The sequence below is a fragment of the Protopterus annectens genome, chromosome 12.part0 (assembly GCF_019279795.1).
Source record: "Protopterus annectens isolate FY-2018-M chromosome 12.part0, PAN1.0, whole genome shotgun sequence".
Classification (NCBI taxonomy): domain Eukaryota; kingdom Metazoa; phylum Chordata; order Ceratodontiformes; family Protopteridae; genus Protopterus; species Protopterus annectens.
In genome coordinates, this window is record NC_056746.1 from 140,559,502 (window position 1) to 140,575,522 (window position 16,021).

The 16,021-nt window shown below is 39.5% G+C and overlaps 1 protein-coding gene across 2 annotated transcripts in view; it reads right to left on the reverse strand.

Annotated features, from left to right (window-relative positions):
- Window positions 1-2,918: 2,918 nt before the first annotated feature.
- The window catches only part of ABCC1 (ATP binding cassette subfamily C member 1), a 1,301,041-nt gene continuing 1,287,938 nt past the window's right edge, over window positions 2,919-16,021 (reverse strand). For both annotated transcript variants that reach the window (XM_044089159.1, XM_044089158.1), the window contains exon 31: window positions 2,919-6,767. In XM_044089159.1, the coding sequence (XP_043945094.1) occupies window positions 6,659-6,767 (109 nt within the window). In that variant the 3' untranslated portion in view covers window positions 2,919-6,658. The remainder of the gene's footprint in view (window positions 6,768-16,021) is intronic.

Here is a 16,021-nt window from a genome sequence, read left to right on the forward strand (position 1 = left end):
TTGAATACAGCTTTACATTTCTGAAAGATAAAATATAAGCTTAAGAAAAAGTATGTTTAACCAGGAGCATAACCATGTTTCAGACAAGTGAGTTTTTGCCATTTTTTTTAAAATGAGTCAGTAGCCAATGTTATGTTAGGAGGCAGTGCATTCCAGATTTTAGCTATATAATTTGAGAACGGGAGTCTCCCACAACATTATTGGCTTTGGTTAGCTTTATTAGGGATCTATATTCTGAAATCCTAGTCCCTTTTATCAGACAGAAATACACTGCATAACTGAGAGGCCAGTTCTGCCCTAATGAAGGCAGCCCTTTCTACTAAAACACAAGTTGAATTCTACTTGATGGTGATCATTAGTAATCACAGCCATGGAATGGGCCAGGAAAAAGCCCTTGCCAGGGAGTTTAAGGAGCTTCTGGGAACCAGTCATCTAAATAATGGAAGACTAAGTCCTCTCTCCTGCAGGGCCCTTGCCAACACCCCAATAATACTCTAAGGGACAAACGACAAGCCAGATACTTCACCTTTTATTAGAAGGCATGGTGACCTATGAAGAAATGGGAAAATTCTGGGCGAGATGCTGATATTGGAACAGATATCCTTCATATCAAGGAGCAGTATCCAAACTCCCTGCAGAAGATGGAGCATGATTACAAGCAGTATTATGGTCTAGAACTTGGTTTATGAAATTTCAACTGAAGTTGCAGAAAACTAGGATTGCACAGAAAGTCTAAGTTCATCAGAATAAGGAAGTGGTTCTAACAGCATCCCTTCTTTCCAAGAAAAGGAACATGTTCTACAATCCATTTTGTACAGAGGAAAATGGAACAGTCTAAATAAGTCTGCGGAGACTGACTGGTCCAGAAGCAGATTACTTTATTGTGGAGGACCCAAGATTTGAGAGACATAGCCTTCTGTAACCTTGACCAGAACTCACTTGCTTTTGTATGTACCAGTCATGCTGCAGCAGACTTGGACAGCCAGCTGTGCAATGGGTAGTTTTAGCTGTAGGCAGAACTTCAATTTTTTTAACCACCTTTATTGAATTACCAACTTGTGACATACGCAAATTTACATTCATACAAAAGTAATCAAACTGTATTAAATTAACAAACATTATACTTCACATATATTGCAATGTATCAAATAACCTAAGCAACATTACATAAATTATTCATTCCCTGCCTCCTTTTTTTAAACAAGAAACGTCTACCAAATTATCGCTTATGACATAAGATATAATACATTTATATAAATGAAAACAAACTTCTATTTAAGCCTCTTGGGTTTTCTGCCTTACAAGCTGCTTGTCAAAGGTGCTGATGAGTAAAATACCACCTAGGCAGTGCTGTCTTCTGGTATTATGTACTGAGAAGTTTTACCAAAATGGAACTCCTCCATGAAGGGTGTACCTACAATAACTTGACACAGCTCAATTTGAAAATAAGAAATCCTGAATCTAACCCTCTATGCAGACATTTAATGCTGCTGCCTGTGCCCCAAGTCAGCACAGTCAAAATTAAAACATGCATGGTTAAAGCGCACTGAAGAAGTATATTCACCTAAGTGACAAGTCTGCGCCCTATCATGACTACATTATATTACAGGCACGAGCTGGGAAGCATACAAAATATCTTGGTCAGGTGGTGAAAATCCTGATTTGGACAAAAAGCACCAGATGAAGGTTCTACTAGTCAACAAGAGGTGTCAACAACTTGTACAAGAATGAGTTTATTACATGGATGTGTGCTCCCTAAGCCAATAAAAGATATACACCATATACTAAGTAGTGAGTGCTAAGAGTCTGCTATAATGTGACTAATGGATTTTTGATTGTGAGCCAAGTTAAACAGCAGGTTCTTGAGGACCAGCACCTACCTCAAAGCCTGTGCTGGGTGACAAAGTCACTTCAAATAAGCTGGCTGGACAGCAATTAATTTTTTGTAAGGCTGCCAGGACTCAATTTTAAAAGTGTTTACTGAATAGCAAAGCAGAGGTACAGCTATGTTGGGGTGAAGGGGACAGTCACCTGGGGTGCAAACTGTTAGGGGGTGTGGTCTTTAGTGCATTACTGCAATTCAGAAATGAATGCAGGACTGAAGTATTTTAGAACTCAGTGTGAGGTATAAATTGTAAAAGCTGCTACAATTTAAAAATAAAATGACAGGACTTTTTTTCCCCTCTGGGGACACCAGACATGGGTGTAGCACAGGGCACCAGAATCGCTAATGACAGCTTTGCTGAAGTGGTGCCACTTATACCAACTGCAGCTGTCAACCAACAACTTGTGAGAGTTAGGTCCTTCAATTAAAAAAAGGACAGCTAGTAGCCTGGAGGAAGCATAAGGCCAGCAAATGGCAGCCTTCTTTGGAGGAAATGGCTTTAGCTGTTGCATAGCTTTCTAATCAATTACCTTCGCTTTCCTCTCAGAATATTGGCTGAATGGTATGACGGACCCTTCCCTAATCACTACGCTAGCTCTCCTTCAAATCAAGCATATTACAGGCACAAACAAAGGCTTTTAGTTTTGCCTTTCACCTATAGTAACTGACCCACCTGAAGTTCTTGCACTTCAAGTAATAGTACATGGGTCCAGATTTATGGTGCAAGGACTGTGACCTAGATGACCACATAATTCAGAAATGTAAGCTATCACCATTGAAATTTAAATTGGTACATGAATTAACGATACGATGTTAAACCAAAAAAGAGGACCGCATGCACATTTTTATCACTGGATTTCAGTCATTTCTACATCATCAGAAAAAAACAGGATTTGTGGAAGAGGTTCTACAAGTCAGTATTTACTGTTATGAGTTGACAGCTCCATGGAACTTACTTACCTAACATTATCTGATGTCTGGAAACACAGCACATTTAAGATGCATTTAAAAAACAAACCCTCAAAAACTCAACTCAAATACAATAATATTTATTGCTTCATTTTTTTTTACCAAGTAGCAAATCTATCTATTGCTAAACAAACTGTACTCAATATACACTTGCTGTTTTTTCAGCAATTTCTTCAACTATTTACAGATATACAAAATGTAGAATATATATAACATTGTCAATTTAAAAAAAAGGATCACCAAACATTTTTAATGCACATAAATAAGGCATGAAATGTTATACATGTAACATTCTTATAGTTCAACTTCTATATAAAAAAAAAAAACTTCTGGTAAAGCAGAAAAAAAATTCTGGTTCACAGAGCATTTTCTCAGATTCAACTGTAACAATACTTTCAGCATCTGTGGCTGCACAACTGTTTGAAACCTAATAAAAAAATGTGATAAACATGTGAATCTCTCTTACATTTGAAAATAAGTTTACGCATTAAAATGGTATAAATCCAAAATAATAAGGATAAATAACCCTATAACTTCATTGTATAGTTTTATTAGCATGTTTCAAAAATGGCATCTAACAAGTTTTCTGAAGGGATGCATCACCTTCAAACACAAATTAGAAAGTCAGCAGCACTTTTTGAGGCCAAAGAGCAACTTCCAACAATTTTGCTCATTAAACAAAATTTAGCAAACACACTTCAGCTACAAAACACATTACAAATTTCATATAAACGATCAGGGATAATGGGGATTATGCTAATGGTATGTACATGTACAATAGCTCAGGGTTACAAATTTCATATAAACGATCAGGGATAATGGGGATTATGCTAATGGTATGTACATGTACAATAGCTCAGGGTTACAAATTTCATATAAACGATCAGGGATAATGGGGATTATGCTAATGGTATGTACATGTACAATAGCTCAGGGTTACAAATTTCATATAAACGATCAGGGATAATGGAGATTATGCTAATGGTATGTACATGTACAATAGCTCAGGGTTACAAATTTCATATAAATGATCAGGGATAATGGGGATTATGCTAATGGTATGTACATGTACAATAGCTCAGGGAGAATAATGAGGCACAAGTGGAACCTGTTAACGGGGGTCTGCCCGTCAGCTCTCAGCAAACACTCCTGAAACTTTCAAGTACTTTTCCAGATTGTGATATCACAGCACCATCATTTAATGCCTCACTGATTACACCTCTGTATCCCCCTTAAAACGTCTAGGATGAGGATTTTGACTCCTCGAAATTTGAAAAGCTTGTCTTTTTAGAATTGTATTTTGTCCCTTGCACCAAGAAACAGTGACCCTAGAGCTGACAGGGTCTATGTTTAGTCATCGAATGGCTAAGAGAAAGTAACTAGTTGTCCAACACCGCTTCGTCTCACATATGGGAGCATTTCAAACCCTTTTCCCCACTGTAGTGCAGTCTTGGAGTTGTATATATATAGTTAGGGGGTGGGGGGTGAAGCCCCCCCCACCTTGGTGTACTTGAAATACAGCCATGTGTGAGACAATGAAGTGCTGGCCAACTAGTTATTTTCCCCGTCTCACAGGTTTGATGAAGTGAATGTTCGATGAATAATCATTCGCTGATTAGCGTTCGATGGTTAGCTGTTCAATGTTTAGCCCATTCAATGACTGAACACTTACCCAAGTTGATATATACAGAGGCACGGAGCACTGAGGCAAAGCCGTGACAGAGTGCAGGGCCTGCAAAACACATTTCCAAAATGCTGACCATCAAACTTGCGAGGACCCAGCATTCTCATTCTCTCAATTTTAATAAGCTGTTATTAAATCACCAGTAAATCCAACAAAGTGGTAGACACAGACAAGCTCCTGCAGTATACAGAAGAACGAGACCATAAAAGAGCACACACACCGTTTATTAACATGAATAAACAGTGTGCACGCTCTTTTACAGTCTCGTTCTATATACTGCAGGAGCTTGTCTGTCTCTACCACTTTGTTAGATTTACTGGTGATTTGATAGTGGTGGTACATTTGTTGTTATTAAATTACTTATGCTGTGCTGTCACCTTACAAATAAACTTTTTTTTTCTTTTGCAATCCTATAAAAGTACTAATAGCTGACATTACATATTCACAGTTCTAAAGCCAATAGTTATTTAGACATGTGAACTAGGACATCTCCCACACTGCAGTTTTTAACAATGCATAAAGTGCCCTACCATTTTAGATTTCCAGTGTGGATGAAAGTTGAGCACCTGTAGTAAAACAATGGACAGATGAGAATTCATTACAAAGTTATTTATCTATTTTGTGTGTGTAAAAATGTCACCAAATGCACCCGGACTTCACTCACTAGATGCCAGCTGTGTAACTGTAATCTTTTAACCTAAAAAAGGTCTGTAAAATGCTTTTGCTTTAAACATTTACTCAGATCATACAATTTTTCTATCATAAGTACAGCTCTGAAGACCATGGAATTTTTATACATTTTAAAGTACAAAAATTATAATTTGTGAGACAAATGGAACCACTTGGAAAGCTCCACATTAATCTTTACAGTCTGTATTTCCCAACTACAACATAAAGGGCAGGGGGAGTAAATTAAACCAGAAATTAACTGCTGCCTGTGCCAACCCCCACAAGACAGCAGTGGTCACACCATTTGTGGAAGTAAAAATGCTGAATCTTAAGCAATAAATATTTTTCAAAACTAGACAAGTACAAGACAATTAAATGTAAAGCTACACTGACAATGAAACGTAATATGAACAAGAGAAAGAGATTGACCATAAGGGAATTAAAACAGGCAGATGCTGTTCTGCAGAAATGGACTATGGCACACTAACAGGTGGGCTTGAGTATATTTACAAGTTCCCCCCAGTAGCACGTTTTTCAGTTCTACAAACGGGAAGGCAATTGTCCATTAGAAGAAGTAGGGAGTGGTCACATACATCACTCTGAAAGTGATACTTAAATATTATCAGAACTCAAAAGACCCACAATTACGAGTCTTGCAACTTCAGAAAATAAACTGCTGTTATACAAGAAATATACTGATTGCTGAAGGGGCTTTTCACCACCCCTGATGTGGAGGGCTGTATTCCACACAGCTCCAATGGTTAGATATACTAACTCTGAGATGACTAAGAGCAGGGTGAGTGCTCCATGATACTGCAGCCTTGGACTTGCTATATATTTCCCCTGTTTGCAGGCACAGTTTCATTCTTCTGAGGTTCACAGTTGCAGTCCTTAGAATTTCAGCAGAAACTCACATGTAACAGATGGATTAGTTCAAAATAAATAAATAAATAACACCTCAACATTAACATTTTCTATACTACAGTACTGTGGATTTGTTTACTTGCTATGTGTCTCTGTCATTGTCAGCACTGCAATGACATCTGTCACTTCCACAGACAAAAATGATGACAACTAGTGCTTTGTTTTTAGACATAAATGCTTTGGTAGTTGAGAGGCAGAGGTAATGTAACATAAGGCCGTTAAAATGGCAGCAGACAATGAGCCTATAAGAGCATCTAGTGTTCTAGGCAAGACGATGTCTGTTGCATCAGGTTACTTGTAGAGAATGGCATGGCAGAAATGAAACAGATTGGGAAACTAATCAGCAGTCCTGACAATGTCTTTTTGTATCAACAAAACCTGGGACTTGGCAGTTACAACGGGCATTCACAACTCAATATGAAAATTCTGATTATAAAAAGAAGCACATTTCTCTTCATGTATTTTAAATATTTCTTCCCAATATATTTAGCACATTTTACTGTTAACAGGAAACAAAATCCACTGTACTATGCCAGACCAGAGTCTTTAGCCATTCTGTAAAAAAGTCCTTTTTGGGAAAGCAGGGCTGCTGGAGAATCAAACTCTGCAATCTCTCCTTTGTCGAGGACCATTATTCTGTAAGGACAACAAAAGATATAAGCAAAAAAACATATACAGATGAAGTACAGTTGTCGGCAATTATATTTACAGTAACAGATCTTCAAGAGGAGGTTATTGCAGCAGTAAATCATTACAATTTGATTTTACTCACCATATTATTGTCTACCCCATCCAAAAGTTCCAAAAAACAGAGCCTTCCTTCCCTATGATCCAACAACAAAGGTATAACACAATGCTGTCTGTCCTCTTCATATGTACTAATGCTAAAGGAAATGTATCAACAAATGCCAAAAAACAGGTAGCAGGAAGACACTGAAGACAACGAATGAAATACTTTATGGGTGCACTCCAAATGATAAAAAAATGAAACCAAAGTAGTTGCAGTCTAAAACAGATTTTGCACTGCGCCCTAATTTCCTTTCTCATAAAATAAGTATAGTAGTAATGCAGGCAAAGTAAAATTGTGCCAAAATGGGCACTAATCTAGTCTAAAATGCAACTTATGTAAAGAAAGAAAGAAAATCTAAGGTCTTAAAGGGAAACATCTTATGCCATGGAGTTTACCAAACAAAAATCTTAAATAAAGGGAAATGTTCCTTAAATCTAGCAAAACAGAATATTCTGTAGTTCGTTGTCATGACTTTAGTATAAATAAAAGTATATGTCATCATTAGACATTAGGCATCATGCAGAAAATAAAGTCTGAAAGAATTGCACAATGTAGGCCTACATTCTATAACCTTCAACAGTATTCTGACTGAAACCCATCATAAATAGAATTATAAGGATCATGGAATAGGTTGCAGACAACTCGCATCCTAACGCACAAGCAACACAATGAGGTGTACATAACTGCAGCTGAAAAATTATATGAGCAAAATTATAAGTGTCGTAAGTATCATATTAAATGATATATTCCTACCAAAGCAATGACTTGGAAACCCCTGCCAAATAAACTTCCTTGATTAATATGGAAAGCTCTAAGCACATATTCGCAACAAAGGGGACTGACCGTGGGGGGGGGGGGGGGACTTTTTGTTACAGTCATATGCTGTTATGGAAGGTATTCTTATATACAACTGTATTATCTTCGTTAGGAAGTTTGCAGCAAAAGTAAATCATAACATTTGGGTACAAATATAAGCAGTACAGGTTTCAATCTGGGAGACAAAGAAACTTAAGAACAACACACAAAGAGAGGCAGTCATATAAGAAACATGATTACTGAACAACAAGGTGATGTATTCCACTTTTACATGCAGCCTGTGAACATATCACTACGAAACAGTAAAAATAAGTTATCTATATCAAATATACCTTAGAAAGTACCTAAGAAGCACCTATATCAACACCTACAAATGTCAATGTACCATAAAAATTAAGTTATGTGCTCACCATAACTGGGCATCTGTGCTATCCATTTTCATTCTTCCTCAACAATGGGTTATGGAGCCAATCCTCAGATCCCACACGGCCGAATACTACAGACTTTGGATTCAACTCATGAGCTCCTTCTACCCATAATGCCCTAGTCCATCCACAATACTTCAGATCGAGTTTGATGCCATAAAATCCTCATTAATTAGATACAGAAAGGAACAACTGAAAGAATAGGGCTCAAACCTGGAACTATAAATTCCAAAAAATAGTCCAACAGGTTCCTCCAGAAGATTTCAGAAAGGGATGAAGGGAAGTTGAAGAATGAAAACAGACAACAGAGATGCCCAGCTGTGGTGAGTACATAACTTTTAAATCGGATGTTGTCCTTTTCATTCTTCCTCAATGAATGGAAGCAGAGTCCCCCCAGCTTCATCAATCTTGGATAGCCCTCATGGAAGGATATTCTGGAGAACTGCTGAGCTAAAGGCAGCTCTGCTTCTGGATATTAGATCTGATCTGTAATGAGTAACAGAGGTATGAGCGTAGGACCAAATGGATGCTGCACAAATATCATCAATAGAGGCTCTTAACCAAAAAGCAGATGAAGTGCCCATGGATCTAGTTGAGTTGGCTTTAGGTGGTCTTGGTAGGGAGATGGCTTGTTGAGAATAGATCAAAGAAATGCAATTTGTAATCCATTTTACTAATGTAACTTTCAAAACTGGATAACTCATTCTTTTTGGTGAGTAGGAAACAAATAGCCAATCTGATTTTCTGATTTGCTTTGTCTGTATAGATAAAAACATAACTGTCTGTGCACATCTAGGAGATGTAGCATGTATTCTCCTTTGTTTGAAAAATTTGGAAGGAAAACTGGTAAATGAATAGATTGGTTAATGTTAGACTTAGAAGCCACTTTAGCTAAAAAAAAAAAAAAAAAAGAAGGATTTGTTCGTAAAGTAACCCTATCTTTATGGAAGATAATGTAGTGAGTCTTTCATGAAAGAGCCTGGAGTTTAGAAATTCTTTTTGCAGAAGCGATAGCTACTAAGAAGGCCGTTTTCCATGAAAGAAATCTTTGATAATTTTTTTGCTGAAGGTTCAAAGGGTTTTTTGAGTTAGACCTTACAGCACAACAGTCATATTCCCTTGGGAGGTGAGGGATCCTTTATTAGTGGACTAAGAAGCAAAATCCTTTTAATAATGCTTTACATAATTTGGAAGTGGCCAAAGAATAATTTCTGTCTCCTGTATGAAAGTTTGAAATGTCTGCCAATTGCAGTTTAATTGTAGAAAAAATAGTTCTTTCTTTAAAAAGGACAGCCAAAAAATCAAGAACAGCAGTAATTGGGGCAGAAAAGGGGTCAACATCATTTTTCAATGCCCAAAGGGAAAATCTTTTCCACTTGCTCTTGTAAACTTTCTTGGTGGAATCTTTTTGCAAAGATAATATAATGGTGTGTACTGGTGAAGAAAGGCTGGGCTCTCTGACAAGTGGAGAAAACATGGTGTCAGTTTGAGAGCCTGGATATTGGGATGCCTCACCCCTGAGAGGTGCGACGGGAGATCTGGAGTTGGGTCCAGTATCCATGGAGGAAATAATGGTGAGACCAAAGGAAGGGGAACCATAACTGTCAAGGCCAGTAGAGAGCAATGAGTATGACTGAGCTCTTCAACTGAGGTGCTTTCTGTAGTAATTTGGGAATTAAAGGAATGGAGGATACGCATAAAGGAGCCAAGATGGCCAAATGTGAACTAGAGCACCTCTTGGTGACTCCCCTGAGGGGGGGGGGATCAGGGCAAACATACCTGCTGGACTTGTTGTTGTGGGGGGCTGCAAAGAGGTCAGAGCAAGGGTGGCCCCAATTATGGAAAATCCCTTCAGTCACATATTGACAGACTACTCATGAGGCACCAGAATGGACCTGCTTAATTTGTCTGTTAACACGCTGGTTTTCCCCAGGATGTGCGATGCAACTACAAAGTGGTTTGTGGAGATCACCCACCGTCACACTCCCATAGCCTCTCTGCAAAGAGGGTAAGATCGGGTTCCTCCTTTGTTGATATACTAAACAAAAGACATGTCAGTCTGAATCGCAACAGTCCCTAGAGGAAGAGCATCTTGAAATGCCTGCAATGCTAAAAGGACTGCTCTCATCTTGAGTACATTGATATGTGAATTGGTCTTTTGGGGGGGGCACGTGCCTTGGACCACCACACCTGGGAGGCATCTATAGTCACCATGGCCAATGGTGGTGGTAGAACAAAGCGTCGACCTAGATAAATGTCATCTGACCAGATCCACCAATGGATGTGGTGTTTGCAAATCCATGCAAGCTTGACTGGAAAGGAGGGGGGTTGTTAAAGAATAGCCCATTGAACAGCTAGAGTCCATTGAAGAACATGCATATAGTATTGTGCTAAGGGAAGTAATGCTGCTGCTGTAGATCCCATTGCTTGAAGAATGAATATGGCTGGAAGAGATGGATGGGAAAGAATGTGATGAATCTGAGATCTGAGCGTGTATATGCGATGAGTTGGTAAGAATGTAATTTGCGTTGCTGTGTCCAGATGTGCACCAATAAAGTCCAGGCTCTGAAATGGTGTCAACTTTGCTTTGGCATAACTGATTGTTATATCCAGTGATTGACAAATCTGGGCCAAACAGCCCCAATAATGTTGAAAGAGCTGCATGGCGGGAGTGGTGAGAAGCCAGTGGTCTAGATATGGAAACACTCTGAATTCTTTCAGTCTCAGGTGAGCTGTCACCACTGTCCTACATTTGGTAAAACACCCTGGGGGCTGTGGTGAGTCCAAAGAGCAGGGCTCTGAATTGGCAATGAGCATCTCCCAGCCAAAAGCACAAATGTCTTTTGTAATGCCTTTCTATTTTGATGCGACAATATGCATTCTAAAGATCTATGTAGCACATTCAATCATCAGAATGGACTGTACCATGACCATTTGGAACTTTTGGACATTAAAAAGACGCACAAGTTCTGAATCCTATTTGGTCTGGTGGGACCTCTTGGATGACTCTCTTGTCTAGCAGTTTTTGAATTTCTTGTGCTGCTGACTTCCTCTGACTGAGAGGAACATAGGGAAGTTTATTTCTTTTGCAGATAGACAGTTGGAAAAATGAAACAGAATAACCTCTGGATATTATACTTAGCTTATTATTCTTAGTACCCATGAATCTTCTGTTATATATGTCCAGGTGTCTGGGTGCAAGGACAATAGTCCCCCAGCTACCTCCAGTGGTGGACAGTCAAGCAGCACTTCAGGAGCACTGGAAGGGTCTGTCCAAAAAGGAATCACTGAAACCCTGATTTTGCAGGCCTCCTCTGCTTCTAGGGCAACGTCTACCATTGGAAATTCCTCTGGAGTTGTCCCCATGTAGATCTTGGAAAGGTCCCTGAGATTTGCAGAAACACATTTTCTTTCCTCCTCTTTGATTCCTAGAAAAGGTTCATTGAGGGGTAGAAAACCTGATTCCCATGGCAGACAGTCTTCTCTTCTTCATTGCAAGTAAGTGTTTCTTTTACCGATGAACCAAATAAAGATGTACCATTAAAGGGAGCATTGATAAAAGACATCTTGAAAGCCTCCGCAAAGTTACACAGTTGCATCCAGGCATGTCTCCTTATGGTGATGCCTAAACTAGCAGCTTGTGAGGTGCCTTCAGCTGCATAACAGATCAACCTCATGCAAGTGATTGAAATTGACAAAAGAGTGGCCAGTTGAGACTACAATCTTTTGAAATCATCTGCAGACATGACTCAGAGAGACAATCTGATAGTTCCTTAGTCAAATCTCCCTGTGGTCTTGTGAAATGTGCCAGGTAGGTAGACCTCAAGGGGAAAGCCACCGAGGAAAAACTTGCTTTCCAAATCTGTCCAGTACCCTAGACTCTCTGTTTTGTGGCTGAACAGAAGAGCTCTGTTTTGCTAGCTCGATTTTAGTGGCTACCAATGTGATGATGCGAGTCTTGCTATCTATGTCAGGGAGAATAGGGCAGTGCATAGCTGGCTACAGTTTTATAAATAATCGTGTCATTTGACTTGCACTGACTTGTACACAGGATTGTGTTAAAAATGTATCAACAATGTTATTATAACTTATTAAATGTTTAAACAAAGAATTCTGGAGTGGAAAAGTAGAAGTTTTTGAAATTGTTCTATAATTTTCAAATACTGCAAGAGATGTGTGTATACTGTACTAGAGTCAGGTGATCAAATGTGATGTCACTCTATAACCAGCACTGAGAGGATGGAACTCACACAGCAGCTTGTTTTGTCTACTTTGAAACCTTTTATAAAAATCTATGACCGTTATCACAAGCAGATCAGTTTAGTTCAGTAGTTGGAAGCTCATCACCTTCCCTTGTGGAAGTAAAAACCCCAGCATCTAACATTGCCTTGCTGTATCAAGTTAACTAGGAAACAGTTATTCTTTAGACAGTCAGGAAACACGGTGAGATTAGTTAAGTATTGTTTTTCCTGCATCAGTTTGAATCTGTCCAATTGTGTTATTTTTATTTTTCCTGTGACTAAAACTGTGATGTTTACTGTACTTTGATATTTAGTATTCTCATATTTTCTATTTTATTATTTATTATTAAATATTTTTATAGCTGCGGTTTATTTTCTATTTTATTATTTATTATTAAATATTTTTATAGCTGCGGTGGTGGTGCTGTGGTAGCGTTTTCGCCTCACAGTAAGACGTCTTGTTTGATTCTCAGCTAGAGCGTCTTCTGTGTGGAGACATGCGTGAATGGGTGTACCTTCGTTGAAAGTTGTGCATCAGGGCTGGCAACTCAGCATGTAAAAATCTACTGCCAATCATTAGCGGACCAGAGTTCCGCTGTGGCGACCCCTAACCGGGAAAAACCGAAAGACAACAACAACAACAAAAACTATTAAATATTTTTATACCTTTCATTGTGGCTGGTCTTTTAGAAAATACTTTTAACATCTTGAGAGTACCTCTGCTTATTTCAGTGATGCCTTAGACACTCCAAAAGCCTGGCTGCTTTTGTTACACTCTACCATTTATGTTAGTATTGATTTTACTCAGTATAATTAAATATTTTGGCAAGAGCCTGACAGTGGTTGACTGGTGGCAGTGAGGTTACCTTATAGCCTGGGCAGAAGGGGTACAGCTAGTAAATCTGTACCGGCCTTTCCCAGGAGTGAGTGAGTGAGTGAGTGAGAGAGTGAGAGAGGTGTGTGTGTGTGTGAGAAAATCAAACACTCGGGTGTGGGAGTGTCAGCTACTTGGAACTGGGACACAGTGCTCCAAAAGAGAGTCCAGTCCCAGTGAAGTGTGTTCCCCTGTGTGCTCTTGGTGGAAACTATGTTTGATGCAGAGAGCTGCATTTGAAAATACTGTGTAAATCTATTCCTGCATTTTAGTGACATTCTCTCACTGATGTCAGTGGTAAGGATCGAGGGTCCTTGATTACTGACCACATACTGGTGGCAGAGCTTTTGGATATTAAATGGACTTCAGTAGCCTGTGGACAGTCGTCATTGAAGATGTGTGTGCTTGCAACAGCCACATGGTAAACATTTAGAGTTTCATTGTCAAAACAGTTTTATTTACTTTTGTTAGTTTAGTTTAGTCAGGGAAAGCAGGCGAAGATGTCTGTAGAGGATTATGGTAAGCTGACAAAGAACCAGTTGGCCAAGGTGTAAGAAGCCAAAGGACTGTTGCATGCTAACCAGACTAAGAGGAAATGATTTCAGCTTTAATTGCAGTTGCAGGGCAGACTAGTTTCCAGGACGACAACCAGTCTGGTGTTGGGGATGTCCAGTCTTCAGAAACAGGACAGTTCACCTTTTCCACAGACTACTTAAAAAATCCATCTGGAGTTAAAGAGACTTGAACTGGAGGTTGAAGAAAAGAAGAAGCAGCGTCAGCATGAACTAGAAGCCAAACATTTGGAGAATAAAAAAAATGAGAGACTGTAGCATTTGGAGATAAGAGACTGTGACATTTGGAGGCTGAAGAAAAGGAGAAGCAGCGTCAGCATGAGAGACAAACTCTGACCCTTCATCAGGGTCATGGAGGTAATGGGGAAGGGAATAACTGAACTGAAGAAGCAATAAAGGTCAGTAAATTTCTTCAACAATTTGCAGAGGGGATCACTTTGATAGTTTTGTTCATATAGTCAAAAGAGTATGTAAACAGTGCAATGTAGACCAAGAGATCTGCAGTTTCTAAATTGTCTGATACTGATTTTTTAAACTATGACAGAGTAAAAAAAAATAAGTTATGTGTTATCATAACGTTCCATCTCTGCTGTTGATCTTTCATCACTGATGGGTTTGGTTCCGAGTCCTCAGAACAGAGTCAGCCTTTTACCAAGTTTGCACCAGCTAAAAACTCTTGAGTGAAGCTTCTACCCAGAATGCCCTTCTCCCTGTTGCCTCAGATTGAGTTTGCTAGACATAAAGAAGTAAAGCTGAGGCCACATCTGCGCAAATACCTTAGGACATTCACTTGGACCCAAAGCATCCCCCAGGAGCCTTTGGTGGGGGAAGGAGGGTGGGATATGATGAATGAAAAAAGATCAACAACACAGATGGAATGTTATGGTAAGACATAACTTTTTTAGCTGATGTTAATCTTCTTTCCATTCATCACTGATGGGAAAGAATTCCGAGCTACCTTGAGGTCCATGGGTGGCCCTTATGGAAGAACATTCCTGAGTACCATTGAGCCAAAGGCAGCTCTCCCTCTGGAGACCAAATCCAATTTGTAATGATTGATAAAAGTATGAGGTTTAGCCCAAGGGCTGCTGTGTAAATGTCATCCATGGATGCCCTGGAATGGAAGACTATAGATGTTGCCATAAATCTTGTGGAATGGGCTTTAATCTTAGGCATAGGTTCTTTTGTGAGAGAATAGATAAAACGTATGCAGTCCCTTAGCCATTTCAATAACGTAACCTTGGAAACAGGACTTCCCATTCTAGGCCCAGAAAAGGAAATGAAAAGCTGATCAGACTTACACATAGGTTTGGTCCTGTCTAGGTAGAATCACATCTGCCTGTGCACATCTAAGGAATGTAAGCAGTACTCTTTTTTATTGGAAAAAATTTAGAAAGAACACTGGTAGGTCAATGGTCTGGTTAATGAAAAAATCAGAAACAACTTTGGGCGTGAAGGATGGGTTCGTCTGGAGTGATACTCTGTCTTTATGGAAGACCAGATAGGGCCTTTTGATACACAATGCCTGCAGCTCTGAAACTTGTCTGGCTGACGTGATAGCTGCCAAAAACAAAGATTTCCAGGACAAGAACTTTAGGTCGCACTTCACTGCGGGCTCAAAGGGAGATTGAGTCAAGGACTGAAGGACTAGTGAGGTTCCATGGTTCCACAGGCTGTCTAAACAGAGGCCTGATGTGAGAAGCTCCCTTAAGGAAAGCTTTACATAGACGCAAGGAGATGACAGGAGTGCCATCGAGACCATTGTGGAAATTAGAAATTGATGCCAGGTGTACTCGTATGGTAGAGGCAGATACTCCATCATCAAAAAACTTACACAGGTATTGTAGCACTGCAGTCACCGGAGCCGAATACAGGTCTAGCATGTTATCCTTTGACCAGGTGGAGAACCTTTTCCATTTATCCTGATAAAGTCTTTTGGTGGATGGTCTATGAGAGGCTAGAATGATGTCCTGAACTAGTGAGGTGAGATTAGCTTGCCTGGCAACTAACGGAAGTGGAGAAACCAAGCCATTAGCTTGAGACTGGACAAATTCAGATGGCTCAACCCTTGGGGGTGAGTAATCAAATCTGGAAGAGGGTCCAGAATCCACAGTGGACATACTAGGTGAGGCTGAAGGAAGGGAAACTAAACTTGTCAAGGCCAGAACAGGG